A 16,531-nucleotide genomic window follows, 5' to 3' on the forward strand; every position below is an offset into this window, starting at 1 on the left:
TTGTACGGGGGATTATCTCCTCCACCGACAGAAAAGCTTCATCCTCAGCAATGGCGGAAACACTCTCCCCATGGGTGGGAAATACAACCGCCAAGGGAGCAACACGACTCCCTTCACCAGCATTCGAGAGCAAGTTTGACATACTTCGAGATAAGGAAAAGGAATACAAGAAGGAGAGATTGGGGTATGGTGTAAGGCAACAGAATAGAGAAAGAAGATTCAGAGAAGAAGGCTGGTAGTTCGAAACTTTAGAAGAGCAAATTTTGAATTCAGGTTCAACAACCTCTATTTATAGAAATCATGGCACCAAACCCGAAACGGCTCATCATAATTGGCACCTGAATCAAAACGCAGATCCAATTTGGGTCACGCACAAATCGAAGCAACGCATCGGGAACAAACATGATGGCATGGCGTCATCACAACTCTTGGACAAGATGGCTCCAACAAATTACCCGGAAAACCTAAGGAATTTGAAATGTGAGGCCCACAAAGGGCCACGTTTCCTGCTCGCCATAACAACTACGACTCATATGGTTTACTCGACAGATTCGATCACAAATAAAATTATCAGCTCATTAAACTCACCTGCGAGGACGACCTCAATAAGTGGATGGACTAATTGTATGAGCTAAAAATTACCTTTGACATGACTAAACCGTATTAGCATTAAGAAGGCCCTCATGGGCTACCACATGTCACTAGTACGACTTCGACAAAGGTCTGCCCAAGGTCGAAGTGGTTGAAGGGCAGAGCCGATGAAGTTATTGAAGATCAAGGTTGAGGAGTCGGCAAAGATCAGGGTCGAGGTCGAGCACTCATCGTAGACAGAGTGAATAACGGCTAGTTTTAGGATAAGACATCAAAAGAGAATATTCTAGTGGTTATTCTCTGTACTTGTACTATTAAGTTTTTTTTTTAGGTATATGTTCCCTAGAAAATAGAAAGATGCACAAGGATAGGGGAAATAAGATATGCATTTGTAAGTAAACACAATTGATTTTCTAGATAGAATCTGGCTTTATTGCAAACATATAGCAAATCTTTTTTTCCTAAGATTCTTGCCTAACTTTTTCACTTGATCCAAGAACAACCTGAACATTCCAATGCTCATCAATCATTCATTATTTTCAGAAGAAATATCCATAGATCTCATCCCCTTCGGGTGATTCACACGTTCTTATTTACTTAAACACATTCATTGTTGTTTATCGGTATTTAATGATATTTTCTCTTCTTGGGTCATTGAATATTGTTAGTGTTGTCAACATTTATTGTCATTCGAATAATATACATATTGTCTAACTACAAAATCAGCTAATATATCTTTTAGATATTAATATTGGCTAAGATCGACTCTATGTTATTAAATTTAATTGGTTAAACTCAGATCTAAACTTAGGATCAAACAATTGTGATCGAAGATTACGATGAAATATAGAAGTACGGATAAAAAAGATATAATACCAATTCTATTGATTGAGGTGGGAATATTTGTTTTCTTCAAGAAGACTCAAGTCCATTACAGTGAATTTGTTACTAATTTAGCAATAACATTCTAGAGTCTCACTACTAGAAATTCGACCAAAATCACCACAACAAATCGACCGACTTCGATCGGTCGGTATTTTAAAATATTTTATTTTTAAATCTTTTTTTTACGAAACCGATCAACTTCGGTTGATTTTTTTAGCGCAAAAATACGGAAAACTATTTTGGCTTCCCCCAAAATTTATTTTTTAAGACATCGACCAACTTTGGTCGGCTTTTCATATAAATATTCAAAAAACTGACTGAAATCGATCGGTTATTTAAGTCGGTCATTTTAAAAACCCGAGCGATTTCGGTCGGTAATTTTATATTTTTACTGAAACTGACCAAAATCGATCGGTTATTTTCGCGCGAAAATGCAATTAAAGAGTACAAATAAATAAAATATAGTCTTAAACCAAAATGTACCAATAGTCTAGTAGTAGAATAGTATCTTTTCACAGTTCGGACCCCGGTTCGATTCTCAGACGGTGCATTTTTAATTGCGTAATTAAACTGGACCGACTTCGGTCGGTTTTTTGGCAGAATTTTTCTTTTTTGGTCGCTTATTAAATTTTATTGACCGACCGAAATTGTAATTGCAACCGACTTCGGTCGCTATTTATTATCGACCAGTCTAATTTTGACAAATTAAAGTTGGTCGAAAATTGATCGATTTTTCCAATTTTTCGACCAATTTCGGTCGGTATTTCTGGACGATTTTAGGTAGTATTCTAGTAGTGCTCTTGTCTAGAATATATACAAGAATCCAACACTATGATTGAAATAAATTATGGATTTTATTAATAAGTTCTATTTAGTATTCGAAACTCATTAATTCAATTAATTTAAATTCAGTTGCATAGGGTTCATCTAAGAGAAAAACGCTCTACCGAGATTTCTTCATTAATGTTTGTTCAAAACTCTACACCAACAACCCGTAATTCGATCCGTCCAACATACTGAACATGATGTCATTAAAAGTTGTTTGGTCCAATAGTTCACGACTTTACTTCGTAAGTATTGCTCTCTAACTTGATCAAGTTTGACAGATAGTAGATTACTGTTTTCAAATTCAATCTCTTAACAATTGGTTCAACTCATCAAATATGTTAATTAATGGCGTTAATAAGTATACATAATATTTCTTGAGTTCTTGCTGATTGCCAACATATATAATCCCCTCCCAACATTTTAATCTAAGAATCTCAGCCATATTGTACCGAGTGCATCAATTTGTATATATGTTTATGTATGTAGTCCTCTAACAGGATAAATGCATTTACACCTCAGCTCCTTCTGTCTCCTTTGCATCAAAACAAGAATCCATGCAAACCCAAACATAAACTCACTATTTTCTTCTGCGGATATTCGCCACATAGCAAACTATTAACTTCTTAGGTGTCAAGAAACTAAGAATCCTAATAATAAATTCATGCATGGCCATGCAGAAAAACAAAGCCAAATGTCTCACCTTCACATTTCACGTGTCAAACCCTAATCACCCCTTCTTCTCCTACAAATACCAAACTCCCCATTTCTCATCACATCAATCACCACACAATATCAGCAATATGGGAATACGTTCTCTTCTTCCTCTTGCCCTTTGCTTTGTTCTCCTCTTTAATGGTTGCTTTGCTCAAATAGAGCAACAGCAACGATTCTTTTGGCAGAAACTTCAGCAACAGCAACAACACCGCCGTGGCCGAGCTAGAACTGAGTGTCGGATCCAGAGCCTTAGTGCTCGGGAGCCGACTTATAAATTCGACTCAGAGGCTGGAACCACTGAGTTTTGGGACCGTAACAATGAGGAATTTGAATGTGCTGGAGTTGCTGCTGTTAGAAATGTTATTCAACCTCAGGGCTTGCTCTTGCCTCATTACAATAATGCTCCTCAACTCCTCTACATTGTCCAAGGTTTGCATATTTATGATTGGCATTTAATTTATAAACACGGATAATATAACCAAATTTTAAATTATTAGCGTGGTTTTAATTATTTCCGTAACAGGTCATTTATCAAATTTTATAAGTTATCATACTATGTTTACTTATTGACAATATTTGTTAAGTTATCATAGTACTTTGAGTTCCATTGGCGTACCATGAAAACCAACAAAAAGTGAAATATTGCAAACAATTTTTTGGGACAATGTGAGAATGTACATATTTTTTCCAAATAAGTGTATGGCCTTTCACAAAAAAAAAAAAAAAAAAAAATTGGAATTAGCTACGAGTTTCAACTTTGTGGCTAATCTGTCTCTAAATTGCTGGCTAATAGAATTTCTTAATAATTTGTCCCTAACTCGTCCCTTAATTGGGTTAGCCGCTGAATCAGTCATAGCTAATATAATAATTTTGTCCCTAATTCGTCCCTAAATTGGGTTAGGGATCGCTAATTTTTGTTTTTTAGTACTATTTTCAGTTCTGAAAGTATAAGATTTGTAGTGTGTTGTTGTAAATAGTTATTTGTGGAAAGTAATTAAATTAATCTTTCTAAAGTTTATTGCTAGCCGTGTTTTAGTTCTTAACTTCTTATATAAAATGCTTTAGTATTTATTTACTTATATATTTGGTAGGGAGCGGACTTTTGGGTACTGTAATACCTGGATGTGCTGAAACATATGAATCACCACAAAGAGAGAGAAGTATGAGGGGAGAAGAAAGCAGAGAAGGAGAAAGCCAGTTCAGAACTGGTGGTGATCAACATCAGAAAGTCAGGCAATTTAGACAAGGTGATGTATTAGCATTGCCAGCTGGTGTTACTCTTTGGTTTTACAACAATGGTCAACAACGTCTTGTTACTGTAGCTTTGCTTGATACCAGCAACCCTGCTAATCAGCTTGATCTCCAATTCAGGGTAAGCATTAATTTTTGAAATTTTATATTATCCTTTCGTGAACTTGTTTGACTAGGCACGAGATTTAAGAAAAAATTGAAGACTTCTAGAATTTGTGATCCTAAACAACGGGTCCACAGTATTTGTGTGGTTCTAAATTCTTCTCGTTAAGGGTAGAGTTGTATAGTTTAAGCTAAATTATTTTTAAATTTAGAAAGGGATCATTCTCTTTGAAAAAAACCAAAAAAGAAATAGGTTCACATAAACTGGAACAGAGGGAACAGTACCATTTATTTTCGCAGCAAATGTATCAAAATATAAATTCACTTTCTATTTATTGAAAGCATACTTTAACCCTTAATTTCACCAAATTACACTCTCTCCGGTCCACTATTATTAATTTTTTTTTTGTTGTTGATGTTTTTACACACATTAACAAATTCATATCTTAGCATTAATTAACAATAAAATTGATTATGGTCTCTTTACTCCAAGACCAAAAAATTATTATGGATCACAAAAAATAGGCCAAAAATCAATTAAAGTGGACAATATTGGACCGGAGGGAGTAGTAGTTTAGTACATTATTATCTTTCTGTCTTTTTTTTACAAGATTTATTCTTGTATTCAAAAAGTCAAAAGGCTTTGTTAATCTTGTTATAGATTTACAGAAAAAATTCTAGTGGGATTCTGGATGATAAAGTAAAATTTCCCTACATTTTCTTTGGTATAAATTTTACATGTAATTCTTAAATTTTAACCTTTCCGGTGATTGAATTTACACAAATATGCTGAATATAGTCAATTTAACTATAGAAAATTGGATAAATTGTGCTAACTTAAGCATAAAAATTTACATATATAAAGAATACTCTTATTCTATCTCACTCCTAAACACATGAATTAAATTCTGTCGCTAATAGAAAAATTCTATCGCTTCTCCTATTGAAAGATTAGCAACATATTATCAAATAGTTACTAGCGATTTAGCAATAGAATTAGCAACACATTATCAAGAGATTATGTTAACTACAAGCGAGGACGAAGTTCATTACTAAGATTTTTTTTTTGTAGTGATCTCTTAACTTAGTACTTCATGTCGCGAAAGAATAATGAATACAATGAGAATCATATATAGACTTTGTTTGAATAGTTTGTGGAATTAATAATAATTTCATTATTTCACAGCATTTCTTCCTAGCTGGAAACCCAAATCCCAGAGGACAAAGTGGAAGCAGGTACGAAGAAGAAATCCGAGGTAGAAGAGAACAAGAACAAGGTGAACAACAACAACAACGTTGTCAAACCGGCAACCTTTTCGACGGCTTCGACCAAAATCTGCTCGCCGATGTTTTCAACGTGGACCCTGAATTGGTCAGAAATTTACAGGGCCGAGAAGATCAAAGGGGCCGAATTATTCGGGTCGAGAGGTTCGATGTTTTAAGCCCAGAATTTGAAGAAAGGGAAGAACAGAGGCCCAGCAGAGAACGTGAGGGAAGAAGAGGATCACAGCCCAATGGGCTTGAGGAAACTATTTGTACCATGAGGCTTAGAGAGAACTTGGGCCGCCCATCTCGTGCTGACGTGTACAATCCACGTGGCGGACGTATTAGCACCCTCAATAGCCATAACCTTCCAATTCTCAACTGGCTTCAGCTCAGTGCTGAAAGAGGAGTCCTTTACCAGGCAAGTCAATTTTTTTTTGCAAAATATTACTAGTACTTAGATCTATAAGTTTCAAAGCCGTGGAAGCAGTCATTAATTCAATTTGGTAGGATAGGTTGTTGACATGACGACATCACCCCTGTATGGGCCTTATTCGGATCATGCGTAATACTTTATGCACCAGGCTGCCTTCCGACCGAGACCTAGATGACAACCTAATCGAGTAAATTCACATATTTTTTAGAGTCAATTACATATTAACTCAAGTTTTCCAAGTAAAACATAGAACTACTTCTATTAATTTGTTTGACATTTTTAGTTTATTGAGGGTTGATTTGGTTAATTTTTAGAAATCAGGACAACAAAAACATACACGGTGTAATTTCACATAGGTTTGGGGAGAGTAGTGTATACGTAGACCTAATCTAACATAGTGGGGTCTGATAGGTTGTTTCGATAGACCCTTATGTGTAATTATGTGAAAAATACTGGAATATCAATTTTTCTCATATCAATTAATAGCAAACAAATAAACAAAACATTGGCAAAGGGAATGCATAAAAGGTTAAAATTTTATAGAGAAATTTCCCATATACTCCAATTATATGTAACACTTGCTTGGTGGGTAGTAATTATTTCAAAACCATTTTCTTTAGTTAGGCTCAAGTCTTGTCGAAATTAATGCACTTTGTTGCCAAGAGCAATCTATTTACAAAATTAGGAACATAATTGTTTAGTAGAATTTTATGCTCTTATTTTGATTCTTACATAATTTACAAATTATACAAGACATGTTTAAGCTTAAATTGCCAACCCTAATCGTGCCACATTTGAGTTTTGCAGAACGCAATAATGGCACCATACTGGAACATGAACGCACACAGCATCCTCTACATTCTCCGAGGAAGCGGCCGGATTCAGGTAGTCGGCGACACCGGAAACTCCGTATTCAACGACGAGGTCCGAGAAGGCCAAATGCTCATAGTACCACAAAACTTTGCAGTAGTAAAAAGAGCAGGAAACCAAGGACTAGACTACATTGCATTCAAAACCAACGATCAAGCCATGACCAGCCCACTCGCCGGCAGATTATCGGCGATCCGAGCAATGCCAGAGGAAGTTCTAATGAATTCTTACCAGATTTCAAGACAAGAAGCAAGAAGTTTAAAGTATAATAGAGAAGAAGCAACTGTTTTTGCTGGTAGAAGGTCAGGTGGATATTCAACTAGGGCATTTAACTATGCTTTAACTGCTGTTGAAGCTCTTTTAAAAGCTTAAGTTTCTGTCTTTCTAATGCTGTTGAGGCTTTTGTGTAATGCTTAAGTTTAAATAGCTAATAAAATGTAAAGTTATGAGAACAATGAGTTGAGTGGTGGCTCTTAATAAACTGCATTATATGCGAAAAGCATGTGATGTTTGTTTCGAGTTAATACGAGATTTCAAATTTCTTTTATTTTTTCTCGCTCGTTTTTTTGGTTTGATGGATTAAACTTCACTATCTTTTGCCAATTAAAAGTTTCAGTTCCATTTTAATAATTCAAAAGAACAAAAGAAAATTTGGGAAAATTAAAATTGATGGCCAAATTAGGTGAGAAAAAATTATATATATTCGTGTCAAGCAGGGTATGATAAGATGAGGTGCAACAACAAATACAATGAAGCACATATGGGTTAACATGTAGTAAGAAAACTTTAGATGTAGATTAATTAGGGATGGCAAGCAATGCGGTTGCATAAGCCCGCGAAGATTTTAATCCACTCCGCCCCGCATTGTATTTTCACCCGCATTTACCCGCCCCACATACACTCGCATCCATCCGCCCCGCTCGCATAAGTGTTTTTTTTCTCATGTTGTTTGCTTATTTCTTTTTTTATATTTTGGCTGAAATTTTCAGTTTAATCCACCAAAAATTGAAAGTTCTTTTTTTTTTTTTCTCATGTTGTTTGCTTATTTCTTTTTTTATATTTTGGCTGAAATTTTCAGTTTAATCAACCAAAAATTGAAAGTTTTTTTTTTGCTTATGTACTGAATTCTTCAATTTAAACAAAAAAATATTTGTTGCTCACTGTGAAAAACGCAAATGACCCCTTATGTATTAGTTTAGTATTCATTGTAAAAAAAAATAGTTTTACAAGAATATATTTTTTCGAGATCTTAAATCCCATTCCCCCATTGAGATTCACCCAAAAAAAACATCACACAGATGCCACGATGCAAAAATTTTCAAAATCGGAATATCGCCGAGACTTTCTCTTTCTAGAATGACTTTTCCTCTCAGATAACACTGAAAATGACGAGGAAAACGAAGAATGGAGGGGAGGGCAACATCGTCTGGTAGGAAATTCAAGCAATCAATTGAGAAGAAATGGAGTCCCTCAATCAGCTAATGCAAAGAAGACGAGAAACATCAATGCAATTCAAGGTATTGTGCCATTAGGGTTAAGCCAAGGATTGTCGATGACGCCAATTGCTCATGCAACGACTTCTACTGACTCGGTGACGACTCCACTGATTCCGGCGATGACTTCACTGGCTCAATCAGGTGGATCATGGGCGGATAGAGTAGAGGCGGAAATTATGGAGACAAGGGCGACAAGCCAGGTACAATTGAATCCTAAAACTAGTTTATGGAGTAAAATTGTGGGCACAGTACCGAATGATGAAGGTTTAAACCTAAATTGTGAGGAGTTGGCAGGAGAAAATGTTAAAATTTCAATGGATGATATCAAGGACGAAATTATCTACTGGAAAACAGCAGTGATATGTTATGTATTGGGATCCAATCCCCCATTGAATGTAATTGATGGCTATTTTAGGAGAATATGGGAAGGTTTGAGGATTGATAAAATTGCACAAGTCAATAGAGGAATTTTCCTGATAAGATTTCACACAATTGAAAGAAGAATCAAAGTCATTGAGGAAGGAGTCCAGATGTTCGACAAAAAGCCTGTTGTAGTAAAGCCATGGGAACCAGAAGTGGATGTAAGCAAGGAAAAGGTGGATAGAATTCCAGTGTGGATAAGGCTTAAAGGGTCGGATATCAAGTACTGGGGGAAGAATGCCCTAACTAAGATATCTGGGATGGTGGGAAAACCACTAAAAGTTGACAGAGCAACAACTAATAAGGAGAGATTAGCATTTGCTAGGGTGCTTGTTGAAATGTCAATAAATCAGCAGTACCCTAAGCAAGTAATGTTCGAGAATGAAGTGGGAAAAATAGTAAAACAAGAGGTGTATTATGAATGGAAGCCTACGCTGTGTTCAAATTGTAAGAATTTTGGACATGACCTGCAAGACTGCAGGAAACTGCATAAGGAAGAAGCAGAAACCAGAAGGAAGCAAATTGAGCAGGGGAAGCAAACAACAGAAGAACCAAATCAGAATAAGATGCACAACAAGGGAGAAAACAAAGCCAGTGACAAAAGGATAGAGAAACAGCAGAATGATCCTAAAACTATACCAACAAGAAATACATTTGAGGTTCTTGACAAAGGAGGGAGTGCAGAGGAATTAAGGCAAAGTAAACCTAGTACTTCTTGCCCTGAGGGAGAACTAGGGGTGATGGGTCCAGGACGTGGGAGGGGTGGGGGCAAGCCCCTGCCTAATGGATAAGCTAGGCTTTTGGAATGCTAGGGGACTAAACAGGCTAGATAAACAGAGAGATATACATCTGTTTATGCATAATAGTGGTGCTAGCTTGTTTGGTCTCCTGGAAACAAAGATTAAGAGAACACAAGCTCACAGAGCTTCTCTTAATCTTTGTGATGGATGGTCGTTTACAACAAATTTGGCACAACATCCTAAAGGAAGAATTTGGCTATTATGGAAGCCAATGATCTTTGAGGTGGATATATTAAGAACTACTGATCAGTTAATACACAGTGCAGTGAGACATAAAGGTACTGGGATGACATTCAATGTAACCATGGTATACGCGTACAATGACATAGCTCTCAGAAGGAACTTGTGGAAGGAGTTAGTAGACATATATAATCATAATCGAGGGCCATGGGCTGTGATGGGAGATTTCAATAATGTGTTGAATAAAGATGAAAGAATAAGAAGCATTGTGACAAGGGTTGAAACAAGGGACTTTAGTCAATGTGTGGATACATGTAGTCTTCAAGAACTCAAATAAACTGGTTCCTATTATACGTGGAATAATAAACAGAATGGAGAAGACAGAGTACTGAGCAAAATTGACAGAGTTTAGGTTAATTTTGAGTGGTTATCACAGTTACCAGCTTCAATAGTACACTATATGACCGAGGGACCGCTTGATCATAGTCCAGCCATCATCAACTGGGAGAATGAGAAACAGAAAATTAATAGACCTTTCAAATACTTTAATATGTGGAGCATGGATCCAGATTTTAAGGTAAAAGTGGCCAATAGCTGGAATGCTGGAATCACAGGGACTAAAATGTACCAAATAGTGGGGAAAATGAACATATTGAAAAGGATACTAAAGCAACTGAACAGAACTAAATTCAGTGATAAAGAACTGAAAGCTGAACAAGCTAAGGAAGAACTTGAGGAGTGCCAAAAGCAGTTTCAGCAAAACCCCACAAGTACTGGACTTATTGATAGGGAGCAGGAATTGGCAAGCAACTATAGAAGATTTAAGGAAGCAAGTGACCAATTTCTTAGACAGAAAAGTAAAATACAATGGTTGAAACAAGGGGACCAAAATAACAAATACTTTCACAGCTATATGAAGGCAAGAAGAAATACTAACAGAATTCTCTCAATCAAGGACTCGATGGGTAATATGGTAACTAATATGGATGGGATAGCAGATGCTTTTGTGGAATTCTACTCTACATTACTAGGGTCTACTACAGATAGCAGAGCTCATGTATGCAGCACTCTGGTGAGGAAGGAAGTGGTAACAGAGGAGCAAAGGCGGTTATTAACAGAAGATTTCACAGAAAAGGAAGTTAAACAAGCACTATGGCAAATTGATGGAGAAAAAGCTCTTGGTCCTGATGGATATGGGAGTAAATTCTTCAAAGATAGCTGGGACATAACTGGCAAAAACCTTAAGGAGGCAGTGTTAGAGTTCTTTACATCAGGGAAGCTGCTGAAGACAATCAATAACACAGTAATAACAGTGATTCCTAAAAGTAGTCATGCAGAGACAGTCGGGGATTATAGACCCATTGCTTGTTGCAACACAGTTTACAAAGTTATATCTAAAATGTTGTGTAATAGGTTAAAGTTCATCCTGCCAGACATTATTTCAGAGAATCAGAGTGCATTTGTAGCAGGGAGAACAATCATGCAAAATATACTAATTTGTCAAGACCTGGTGAGACTTTACAATAGGAAAGCTGCAACAAAGAGCTGTTTGATTAAAATAGACCTTAAGAAGGCCTATGATTCTATAGAGTGGGAGTTTGTGGAAGAAATGTTACATGCACTCAACTTCCGTATGAAGTTCATAAAGTGGATCATGGAATGTATCTCAACTCCTCAATATACAATGACTATAAATGGAGGGCTTTATGGGAACACTAAAGGGAAGAGGGGTCTGAGACAAGGAGATCCCATATCTCCCTTACTGTTTGTAATATGTATGGAATACTTTTCAAGGATAATGAGACTAGTGGCACAACAGGAGGAATTCAGCTTTCATACTAAGTGTAGAGGTTTGCAGCTTAATCATCTATGTTTTGCAGATTATGTACTCCTCTTCTGTAAAGGGGAGTTCCATTCTGTGATGCTATTATTGAGAGGGCTACAGACATTTTCCAATTCATCAGGATTAACTACAAATGCAAGGAAGTCGAACATATTTGCTGTGAATATGAAGGCATAGGAGATAGAAGACCTATGTGAAATAATAGGGTATAGTAAAGGTAGGCTCCCATTCAAATGCTTAGGGGTTCCAATATCATCTAAGAAGCTATCCAAAATGGATTGTCAAGTACTAGTGGATAAGCTGGCCACCAGAATAAGTAGTTGGAGTTCAAGAAACTTATCATATGTAGGTCGAGTACAAATGATAAATGGTTTTGATGCATATTCATACATACTGGGCTTCGATATTCGTACTTCCCAAAACAGTTCTTAAAAGTATCATAGTAATATGTCGAAATTATCTGTGGGATGGTAAGGTGGAAACAAGCAGAGTACCCCTAGTAGCTTGGGACCTTGTGGGTCGACCGAAACAAGAAGGAGGAATAGGTATAAGGGATTGTGTAGCATGGAATAAGGCAGCTATTGGGAAATATGTTTGGGATATAACTCATAAGACTGACTCACTATGGGTTAAATGGATTAACCATATCTACCTCAAAAATGTAGATTGGTGGCAACATAGTGTTACAATGCATAGTAGCTGGTACTGGAAGAAAATTTGTCATGTTAGAGATAAATTGGCTGGAGGCTATGTTCATGGGGGATGGCAGTCAGCTACAGGGAAGTATACAATCCAAAAAGGATACGCATAGTTGAAGGGAACTCTAGACAATTGCCAATGGGGGAGATGGGTCTAGAGCAAACAAAACATTCCAAAACATAGCTTTATATGCTGGTTGATTATGCAGAAGAAGTTACTTACAAAGGACAGGGTGGTACGCAGAGGAATCAATACAGATGGCATGTGTGTTCTATGTGGAAATGCATTAGAGACTGTTGACCATTTATTCTATGAATGTCAATTCTCAAGAAGATGCATAACTACAATACTACAGTGGCTAAAGGTCAGAATTACAAACGTTGAAGGACAGCTCCTACGGAGAAGAGTAGCAAGAAAAATGGGAGGCAATCTGAGCAGAGAATTTGCTTTTGCAGTCTTGGCAGCGACTAACTATCATGTGTGAAAAGGGAGGAATGAAGCCTTATGGCAGAGTTCAGTCCCTAGACCTCACAAAGTATGTGAGCAAATCAAAGAAGAATGCAAAGTTCGAATGGTGGGAATACTCAACAAGCGAAAAAAAGGCAAGGATAGAAGATGCCTAGAAAATATATATAGATAGACAGATAGGGGGTAGGAATATACATGTACAGTTCTTTATATAGTTAGAAGTTAGAGTGAGCTGCTTCATTGTTTTTCTTTCATTGTATTCCCTTCGTTGTTCCCTTCGTTGTACTTGTTTTGGAGATGAATATATTTTTTCATTCCACAAAAAAAATGCCACCATGAACAATAGTCAAGAAAAAAAAATATTTTATTTTCTGATTAGGAAGAATAAGAAGAAAACTTACTTAAACCCTCATAACCTGCAACTCGCCCCGCACCGTATCAATTTGTATGAAAATATTTTCAACCCGCCCTGCATCCACATCTCATCGCATAGCCTTAAACCCACGCCGCTCCGTTTGCCATCCCTAAGATCAATCATCCACTTGTGGGATTAAGAATCGGGAAAGAACAGAGCTACACTTGTACTTACAACAATATATCAATGTGATATAGGTTGTTTCGACTCAGTTTGAAAAATACAAGAAAACAGGTTAAGAGAATAAGTTATGATGAAAATACTGAAGAAAAGAAAAGTATTCCATACTTGTGGTTATAAAAATAAATCATTATAATGTTAACACTTAGTTCAGAGGGAGATATATTAGTACTATAATTTAGCAAACATGGAGAGCTAAAGGGTTAATTGGTTAAGCGGACTGGTTTAGTGGATTACAATAATAATTCCAGTATAATCCTACAACTAAGTTAGTGGACTATTACAGTTTATGTCAAATATCTAAATAGATTTTTGTTTTTACAAATAAAAGATTTCTATGCAAATTGTAAAGGATTATTATATCTATGCAATTTGTAAATGAGTATGTTGAAAAAATTATAATAAACTGTATAAAAAGTGGAATATTACCTGGAGAAGATTGTAATAGTGGGTCCACTGGGCCTGGAGCACATATAGATTTGAGCTGTAAAGAGAGGTTAGTGTGCGCTTCAAAACCAGACTAGCAACCACACTGTACGATTCTTATCTTTACAAGTCGGAATTAGCCTTTGTCACATCTTGTACACAAATTTACCTTGATGTGGTCACATAACAAAATCAAATAGCTCAGCTTATTAAAACACTCCAACCTGAATTTTTTTTATTTATAGTTAGAGACATTATTTATAATTAGAGACAATACCTTTTCGTTCTCTCCTTCCCCTATGTAATAAAAAGAACTGAAAAAAATTGTCCATCGGGGGACTTGGGAGAACAAAAATAGAGAAACAATTCCAATAGATAGTAAAATGCGACCCTATGCGTGCATAACAACAACAACAATAATAACAAACCTAGTAAATTTTCACAGTGTATACGCAGACCTTACCCTTAACCTGGGATGACAGAGAGGTTGTTTTCAATAGACCCTCGGTTATCCTATCGCGGCATGAAATTATAAAATGATGAGTTTAATTTCTAAAATTCCTCAATTTGTCATAACAAGAATCTTTTTCATAGAATTCGATTTAATGAAGGAAAATTTGATAGTCAACCTTCAATGTGTACCTTAATTTCCTTAGTTAAAGAGGCATTTGTGGGGCAAAAGGAGCACTACTCCATTAGCCATTTAGCCTACCACCAAAGAAATCCACTACAACTTTCTAATCAAACTTACACTTTTCTTCATTTTTCTTTTTATTTTAAATTTTCTCAATAAATAAAGCACAAACTTAAGACTCAAGATTTCTGCCGCCATAGACTTCAAATACTTAAACCGAAAGTTAGATATACCTAAACATTAGAAAAAAAATATTAAGCAGTCTTCCACCTAACCAATATATATATATATATATATATATATAATGTATGCATATCGATTAGGAAAAATAAACAGTGAAGCGAACCGACTATTTGTGCGAAGGTCTCTTAAAAAAGGACCTTCTTTGCTTTCTTATACTTAGGTTTCCAGTCTAATCTTTGATCCCTTTCTTACAAAAAAGCCAAAAAAGATGATAAAAGAAATCATGTGAAGAAAAGAATGAGTCATAACCAAAAGGTTCAAGGAACCAATCCAGCCTAACATTTCTGTTATACAACTTACACACACACACAACTCCAAATAAAATCCACTCTTCAACTTCTCTTCCTCTCAATCTAGCCTCTTCTTCTAAAAAAAACATCAATATTTCTTCTCATAACACTAAATTGAATGTCAAATTTCAACTTAGGTAAGAAGCTTCTACCCACTAAAAAAGCATGGAAAAGCTTCACCAACAAATTACAATCAAGATTACACAAGCTCAAGCTTTCAAAAGCAGTCAAAAATTCCAAAAACCTTTGTGTTAGAGCTTACAACTATATTTTCCCTATTATTACTCGAAAATTCTACTCTTTGATCAATCGTTCTTCACCCCCACGTACTCATCGCAATTTTTACCATTATTACCAATACCAACAATGTCACAAGAATACTTCACCTATATATGTGGACCAGCTTTTTCCGGAACCTATAGTTAAAAAACCATGCGAGCAAAAACAAAGCTGTATAATATCCGCGCCTCAGACTAAAGAATCCGTTGCTTCAAGCAGTGGTGGTGATGTTAATAGAAGCAAATTGGATCAAGAAGAGCAAGAGATTATTATGAGGGCAATTGAGGAAAAAACTGCAATAAAAAAAGGTAAGGGAGTTGAAAGTAGTAATAGTAGAATATGTGATATTGAAGAATGGAGAACTCCTTCAATGCCACATATTAATGGAGTGGATAGAAAAGCTGAGGAATTTATCTCTAAGTTTCGTGAAGATATGGAGATTGAAAGACAACAATCTATTCTTGATTTTCAAGAAATGTTGGCTCGAGGTGTTTAAATAGAAAAAAATAATTAAAATTTTTATTTTTGTAACTATTATTGTCGGAAATGATAGGAGTTTTCAAATATTTAAGTAAAGGTTTTGTTTTTCTGGTCAATTCCTTATTTCCCAATTTTTGAAGGGGGGGAAAGGAGTTGAAGTGATTATTACATTGATTTGGTGTGACGGAGTATATACTGGAATCTTGAAAAGAAATTTATGTTGTTTGGAATTGTTTTTATTTTTATTTTCAAGAATTGTATTCTTGGTATTATGATCAATAAATGAATATGATAAACTTATGCTGGTTTTGTATCTTACAGAAGCAAATAGCAGTTTCCTTTCATTAGATTCGAACATGTTATTCTGAAATGGGCTTTTGCATGTGCACAACTCAAAAGGCTATATAAAAAAGCTCCAAAGTTATTGATGTCCTTGAAATTAGAGTTGTTTTAATATTTAATTTTTTCCGCTCTTTTATTTATTTTTTTTTTTTTTGGGGGTAAACTATATGTTAATTACATAGCAAATGTCCCGTTTGAACTGTCCAGCTTCCTTAATTTGTCTATTAAATATGTAATTATTAAGATGTCTGTCCATAATATTTCATCAGCAAACATCGAAAGAACTATCAAAATTAATTATTACATTTTTGTCTATTAAACATAATTCCTAAAATTTCATTAGCAAATATCGAAGGAACTACTAAAATTCTAGGTCCATCAAAAAGCTTCTTCTTT

General features: G+C 35.7%; 3 protein-coding genes across 3 annotated transcripts; all 3 read left to right on the plus strand.

Moving 5' to 3' along the window:
- Nucleotides 1-3,067: 3,067 nt before the first annotated feature.
- On the plus strand, nucleotides 3,068-7,464 carry LOC109237492 (11S globulin subunit beta-like). Its single transcript, XM_019403807.1, has 4 exons — nucleotides 3,068-3,447; nucleotides 4,110-4,390; nucleotides 5,558-6,055; nucleotides 6,878-7,464. Exons 1-4 carry the CDS (start codon nucleotides 3,105-3,107, stop codon nucleotides 7,310-7,312), a joined length of 1,557 nt encoding a protein of 518 aa, XP_019259352.1. The 5' UTR covers nucleotides 3,068-3,104; the 3' UTR covers nucleotides 7,313-7,464.
- A 1,028-nt stretch (nucleotides 7,465-8,492) lies between these two features.
- LOC109237475 lies at nucleotides 8,493-9,647 on the plus strand. Its single transcript, XM_019403787.1, has one exon. It carries the CDS (start codon nucleotides 8,493-8,495, stop codon nucleotides 9,645-9,647), a length of 1,155 nt encoding a protein of 384 aa, XP_019259332.1.
- A 5,181-nt stretch (nucleotides 9,648-14,828) lies between these two features.
- On the plus strand, nucleotides 14,829-16,106 carry LOC109237481. The gene has a single exon (XM_019403793.1). The coding sequence runs from the start codon at nucleotides 15,153-15,155 to the stop codon at nucleotides 15,807-15,809; it is 657 nt and encodes a 218-aa protein (XP_019259338.1). The 5' UTR covers nucleotides 14,829-15,152; the 3' UTR covers nucleotides 15,810-16,106.
- The last annotated feature ends 425 nt before the right edge of the window (nucleotides 16,107-16,531 follow it).

The sequence above is a fragment of the Nicotiana attenuata genome, unplaced genomic scaffold (assembly GCF_001879085.1).
Source record: "Nicotiana attenuata strain UT unplaced genomic scaffold, NIATTr2, whole genome shotgun sequence".
In the NCBI taxonomy this organism is placed as follows: domain Eukaryota; kingdom Viridiplantae; phylum Streptophyta; class Magnoliopsida; order Solanales; family Solanaceae; genus Nicotiana; species Nicotiana attenuata.

Coding starts and splice junctions, on each gene's coding strand:
- LOC109237492 (XM_019403807.1), top strand. CDS start 3,105: ATGGGAATACGTTCTCTTCTTCCTCTTGCCCTTTGCTTTGTTCTCCTC. Junction 4,391..5,557: donor AGCTTGATCTCCAATTCAGG/GTAAGCATTAAT, acceptor ATTATTTCACAG/CATTTCTTCCTAGCTGGAAA. Junction 6,056..6,877: donor AAAGAGGAGTCCTTTACCAG/GCAAGTCAATTT, acceptor TGAGTTTTGCAG/AACGCAATAATGGCACCATA.
- LOC109237475 (XM_019403787.1), top strand. CDS start 8,493: ATGACGCCAATTGCTCATGCAACGACTTCTACTGACTCGGTGACGACT.
- LOC109237481 (XM_019403793.1), top strand. CDS start 15,153: ATGTCAAATTTCAACTTAGGTAAGAAGCTTCTACCCACTAAAAAAGCA.